The following is a 6,106-nucleotide window of genomic DNA, read 5'->3' as shown; positions in this document are numbered from 1 at the left end:
TTTGAGATGGGGGTCTCTCTACATAGCCCTGCCTGTCTTGAAACTATATAATCCAGGGAGGCCTCAAACTCAGATTCACCTGCCTCTGCCTCCCAGGTGCTAGGATTAATGGTGTGTGCCACTGTGCCTGGCTACGTGGAACCATTTTCTGGTGTGTCATTGGTGATCTAACTAGGGGTGAGTAGAATTTTGTTTGTCTCCCCAGAAGAAGTTCACACAACAAAAGGTATTGAACAAAACAACAATCTTATTTTAAATAGTTTAATACTTTTCACTTAAATAAGGCTCTGGTGAGACTCACCATATCTATTAAGAAAATCTAATAAGCATCCTGGAGAATTCATTATCAGAATTCATTATCTGCTTATGACACCACCAGCTCTACAAGGAATAATGGGGAGGTAGAAAAACAAGGCCAGAAGTATGGGGTTGTTCCACCTTGTTCTGGGGTCTGTAATGACTGGACTGCCAGGCACCTGCCAACCCAGGACACATCAATAGTGCTGAGAGATCCACAGGACGAGAACTGGGGTCTGCAAAGGCAGGCAAAGAACCTCTAGCCTGATTTTTTGAAAGAAGCAGATATCATGACTGCTCTATGGTTTTGAACGGTGGTTCTAGTGGGTCTGTCTCATGGAGACATGGTCTAATGTCTATAGACATCTTAGGTTATCATTACTGGAAAGATGGAGGTAGGGAGATGCCTGGATAGGTCGGGGGTCAGAGTCACTCCTGAACATCTACCAGCACACAATGCATCCTTAACACAGACAAATCTTGTCAGAGAAACGACTTTCATTGACTGGAGCTGGGGAGACCTCCCATCAGTAATGCAGCTTCCATAATAGCAGCAGTCCCACTGAACCTGAGAGAGGGCAGGACTAACAAGCAGATGTGGACCTATGACCCTCCTCCTGACAAAGGCCTGCATGTACTCAGGCCTACCTATCTCTCCACCTCTCTCCAGCCCATTTGAATTCCCCAGGAGACTGTTGTCTTGTTGTCTGTTCATACATCCGAGGTGGAGTCCACAGAGTTTCACTGACAGAGTTGTCATCCTCAGGCTGCTGACACCAGGTCCTGGGTGGGACTAGATTGTCAAGGAGCTAGAGGTCCTCATGAGTGGGGACCAGGTCCACCCTCTGCGCCTTCCCAAACACCAGAAAGGTACCCAGTCCCAGGTTGCTGATGATGGCCACCAGGTGGAACACACAGGTCCAGGAGCCAGTGGTCTCGATTAGGTAGCCACCCAGACACACACCTACCACACCTGGACAAGAGAGGCGGATACTGACTGATGGTTCTGGGGAAGCAGGCCCCCTCACATCAGTGAGCTCAGCAGCAGAGCAGGGCAGAGCATAGATGCCCAAAGACCCTGGGATAAAATATGAACTTTGAGCTATGGGCCACAGGAGACTCAGAATCAGTGGTGGTCTCAAAAGAAAGAGTCCTCAAGGGTCACTCCAAATCTCATATTGATGGTGTCCCCACTCCATGTCCCAATCAAGGGAAACAAAGAAGAAGGTAGAGAATGTCAGCCTAGGTACTCAGTGGAGGGACCAGACGGTACCCTAAACTACAAGACTAAATATCCCATGGGGTCAGTCAGGGGAGAATGGCTTGTGAGTCCCCCACCATCAACCAAATCAAATGACAGTTCAGCTGGCATATCTGAGATCACCCTGGGCCATCTTGGGCCTCCTGCCCTCCCTTGACTTTGAGACCTCATTCAGCAGCACGGGATGAGTGAGATGGGATGATCCCTATCTAGGCTCCACCCTAAACTCATTTACTAGTTCACCCAAACAAAGGACAAGAGAACTTTTAAGCAGGGCCCTGAGCCAGCCCTTACCTGCTAAGGCCCCTGCAGTGTTGGCTACACCTGTGAACAGGAAAGTCGGGGGAGAGACATCAGGAAGAGACCCATTGTTGTTCCCACCCCGGGGATAACCCACTGTCAAAGACAGGGAATAAAGCAGGGATAAGCAAGTGTCTCACCAAACAGGAAGCCAGCACAGGATGGGGCCAGGTCCTGAATGTTGACTGAAATACCACTGTGAGAGACAGGAAGGAAGGCAGGTGAGTGGCCGCAGGCCTGGCTACCTCTACTTGGCCTATAGGGGCTACTAGAGCATAAGAAATGGTTAGAAATCACCAGAAGACACCCAGGCCAGCCCCTGCCCCTATCAGCCAGGTGCTGCTAGGCCTGCTGGCACCATATACTCCACACCTCAGCTCTCCCACCCTCTTGCTGATACAACACTAAAAGATGCTCCTGAGACATGTACATGAGGTCAGAAAAGCATACAGTAGGGTTTCCCTTTTGTTAATTTGGAAGAGCTTTGAAGTGGGTTCTTAACGCATCCCCAAGATGTTTTGTTCACTTGAGATTGCTATTGCTCAATCTCAAAATGAGCAAAAATGAGAGAAAAAGTGCAGAAAGAAGGGAACGGACTATAGAAAGACATCGAGCCTGGTGTTTATGTTCATTCTTCCTCCTGGCCCTCCTCCCAGGATTGGGGGGGTGGGGTGTCCATGTTTTCCTGAATGACCCTTGCTTACCCAGATCTGCTCACTGTAACAGATTATGGGAAGCTTTCCCTAAACCTACCTTCATAGGCCCCTGTACCAGAATGTACTAAAAACTGGCACCCCTGTGGGATAAGCTCATGGACCCTTACCTGTGGTTGAAGGTCTGGAAGCCAATGGAAGCTGATGCAAAGATCATAGCCTTGAGGAAGCTTGTGGTGTGACCCAGACACAGGGCAAAAATGCTTGACAGACCAAGGCCCATGACCTGTAGGACAGAGCTGCTGAGGGGCCAAAGAGCCATGCTAGCACATATGGCTTATCCTGGTTTAGACCATATAAAGAACCCCTAGTTCTGAACAAGATCAGATTTGGTCTATGTAAAAACCCCTTCCAGGGTAGGGCTTCCCTACTCTACCTGTTCTAGCATAGAGAAGAGCAGAGAACATCTTCAGGACTCTGAGAAAAGTTCTCAGGTCAGTCAATGCTGACCCCAAAGCATCTTCCAGTGGCAACCTACAGCAGCCCCTTTCTGGGTCCTATTGCTATGGACTGACCTCAGATCTGATCTGACTCTGCCAACACCTAGGAGCAGGTACTGGTTCTGGGGCCATGAGACCTGGCTGCAGCTTTCCCAGCTCATTGATGTCAGCCTGGTTCTAGAAATCAGTGGATTAAAGTACATAACCCTCAGGTCCCAGAAGCTCAGAACAAAGTAGGGATGTCCATAGCAGGATGTGGTGGTTTGAATAAGCATGGTCCCCATAGGCTCATATATCTGAATATTTGGTCTTCAGTTGGTAAGGTATTTGGGAAGGATTAGGAGGTGTGGCCTTGTTGGAGGAGGTGTATCACTAGGAGTGAGCTTTGAGGCTTCAAGAGACCACACCATTCCTATTATTTCTTTCTCTGCTTTGTGGTTGTGTCTCAAGATTTAAGGTCTCAACTACTACTCTAGGGTCATTCCTGTATGTCCGCCTGCCTGCTGCCTGCTACCATGTTCCCCATTATGATGGTCTTGGACTCCAACCCTCTAGAACTGGAAGCTCTAAATACACTCTTCTATAAGTTGCTTTTCTCACAGTACCTTTTCACAGCAATTGAAAAAAAAATGAGACAAAAGATTCAAATGATTTCCTACCTGCATGAACTTACGCACCATGATGACTCTGTAACCTGAGCAGAGAGATCCAGGATGAGTTTCCAACAGCTCATTCAGGTCCTCAATAGAGTCCCACCCACAGAGTCACAGAAGAGTAAATAGGGTGCACAGGACAGCACTCCAGGGCTCAAGAAGGGAGATTCCCTATCATAAACTGTACCCTCTTATGTATAGTATGTGTGTCAGACAGTTTTCTGTGGTGGAGTCTGGGTAGAAGTATAAAAGGGCAGCCCCATGAGCCATTACAAAAGTATCCCTATTGGGTAAGCTTAGTAAAGTTTCTTCAAATTTTCTGATCTTGCACAATGAATGTGTGCTAATTTCTGTTGAGAAAAACCTATATCCTGAGAATGTGCATACATTTGCATGTGTCTTCTACACCTGAGTCTGTAAGGACATTGCTTTATGGGGCTGCAGTGTGGCCTCTGGAGCTCTGGAAAATTCAAGAGCAAATCTGGGTACCTGTGACATGTGACACCAACAAATGCTTTCCTTTCCCCACAGGGGTCCAGGATTATGTTCACTCAGATCTTCTTGCTTCCCCCAACTCTACCCACTAAAGGGGGGAACGAGAAAGACACACTGGGCTCCTCAGCCCCAGGCTGCATCCATCCATTCCTTGGGCTGATTCTAAAGGATGGTCTTTGTATCACAGGATGGTGGCCTTTCCCCAATGACGCAGCTGTACTGCCAGAGGGGAGTGAGACTCTCGAGACTGTGGTTCACCCAGGACAATTTACCCCAACACTCACCCTGACTGATAAGGCGGTCGGAGATGAACCCGCTGAATAGACTGGCAGGAATTGCCAGCAGCCAGGGGACTACATTGAAGACCCAGCCCTGCAGGAAAAGGTGCAGCCTCAGAGGTGGCCAGGGTGGCACCTAGCCTCTAGATGACACCCAGGCAGTAGGACTATTCCAAGATCATCACCATGTCAGTTGATCTCTGTCCACCACTGGTTGGGCCTAGGAGCAGAGGGTCCTCGAAGAACAAGCCCTAACAATCCATTATCAGCCCTCTTGGCAAGAATTGAATCTACTAATCGCTAACTCCTGAAGCCACATTCTCCACATGCTCCCCTTATTGTGACAGGATTAGAGCCAAGCCAGTCTGCCTGGGAATGCACAGCCCAAGGACTCCAGTGTTCACAGGTCTCCCTTGGATGTGGCATCAGTAGATCAGCTAGCCAGCTCTAAGAGAGAGGGTTCTCTCAGGCAGCAGGCTGAGGTAGCTACAGCTCTCATAGTGTACAGCCTTGAATTAATGTCTGTTCCCAAATAGACTGTCATCTCCAGGCCTGAAGCCCATAGGGTAATGGAATTGCCAAACAAAGAATACAACCACCCACACGAGGGCCTTTACAGCCCAAGTGTAGCCCCTTTACCCTGTAAGGGCCCAGGCAACATGACACCGACCTTGGAGTTGGGGAAGGTCTCCTTGAAGAAGGTGGGCAGCCAGGAGAGTAGAATGAAGAAGGAGCAAGCCGAGGACAACTGGGAGCAGATTGCTGCCCTGTGTGGGACACCAGGATCAGGGCTCTAAGCGGCTGCCAGTCCCTCTGACACTGACTCCATGTGAGACCCACTCCTTCCCCCAGGACACCAAGGCCCTATGCTCTTAAACCTGGGGCATCTGCTGGAGTGTCAGGACTGTGTCTTGCCAAGCATAGCCAGCTCCATGCAACAGTGGCTGCCACACCCCATGCCCTGTCCTCATTCATGCTCTGCCTGGCCACATCAAATCTAGCTCACCAGACAGAGGCCTTCCGGAAGAGTTGTCTCCAGGGCACTTTGGAGGGCTTGGTCACAGGTAGGCCTTGTGCCAGGACACCTAAGGCCAGGACAAAGTCTAGGGGAGCAAACGATTTGAAAGTGATAGCTTCAGGACCAGGTACACCATGTTGTCCCTAACACAGCAGACATTTAGAAGCTGCTAGGGTCAAGGGGTCAGAGTGCATCTTATTAATCCCTTAGGGGTACCTATAGGGCAGCTATTGAGTCAAGTTCTACATCTAACCCATTCCTGTGCCTGGAGTCCCTTAGAGGCCCCTTCTTGCTACCTGAAGACTCAGCCTCATCCTACCACCGGCCTTTACCTGGTAGGCTGACTCCCCGTGTCAGCTTCAGCCCCAACAGAACAGAATGCAGAGCTGGGGCAGGCGGGAGGGTTCTCAGAGCTGGTTATAACTATCTTTACTAGGCAGCAATGACTACTCAGAATAACACCTTCAATATGGAGTCTACCTCGCCTGAGATTCCAGCCCCTCTCGCCTGTGCGTTTTGTAATATCACCCCAGCTACACATGGCTTGGGAGGTTAGCTATAGGGAAGTCATCACCATCCCTGCAGGGTTGAGACTAAGCTATTCTTGAGTGGAATTGTTTCTTTGATCTGCTGATGTTTGAAACACAGTTG

General features: G+C 49.4%; 1 protein-coding gene across 17 annotated transcripts in view; it reads right to left on the bottom strand.

The window, feature by feature from the left end:
* Positions 1–232: 232 nt before the first annotated feature.
* Slc17a9 (solute carrier family 17 member 9) overlaps positions 233–6,106 on the bottom strand; it is a 17,793-nt gene continuing 11,919 nt past the window's right edge. For 15 of the 17 annotated variants that reach the window (XM_031373008.1, XM_031373003.1, XM_031372996.1 and 12 more), the window contains 8 exons: positions 5,444–5,540; positions 5,108–5,204; positions 4,444–4,531; positions 3,671–3,705; positions 2,682–2,797; positions 1,999–2,054; positions 1,853–1,882; positions 973–1,270 (listed from right to left, as the gene is read on the bottom strand). In XM_031373008.1, coding sequence (XP_031228868.1) covers positions 1,107–1,270; positions 1,853–1,882; positions 1,999–2,054; positions 2,682–2,797; positions 3,671–3,705; positions 4,444–4,531; positions 5,108–5,204; positions 5,444–5,540 — 683 coding nt within the window. In that variant the 3' untranslated portion in view covers positions 973–1,106. Of the gene's footprint in view, positions 1,271–1,852; positions 1,883–1,998; positions 2,055–2,681; positions 2,798–3,670; positions 3,706–4,443; positions 4,532–5,107; positions 5,205–5,443; positions 5,541–6,106 lie in introns of all 17 variants that reach the window. The other 2 variants (XM_031372997.1, XM_031372998.1) reach the window with 2 other exon arrangements.

Source organism: Mastomys coucha, unplaced genomic scaffold, assembly GCF_008632895.1.
Source record: "Mastomys coucha isolate ucsf_1 unplaced genomic scaffold, UCSF_Mcou_1 pScaffold15, whole genome shotgun sequence".
Classification (NCBI taxonomy): domain Eukaryota; kingdom Metazoa; phylum Chordata; class Mammalia; order Rodentia; family Muridae; genus Mastomys; species Mastomys coucha.
This window is presented reverse-complemented; position numbering and strand designations above follow the sequence as displayed.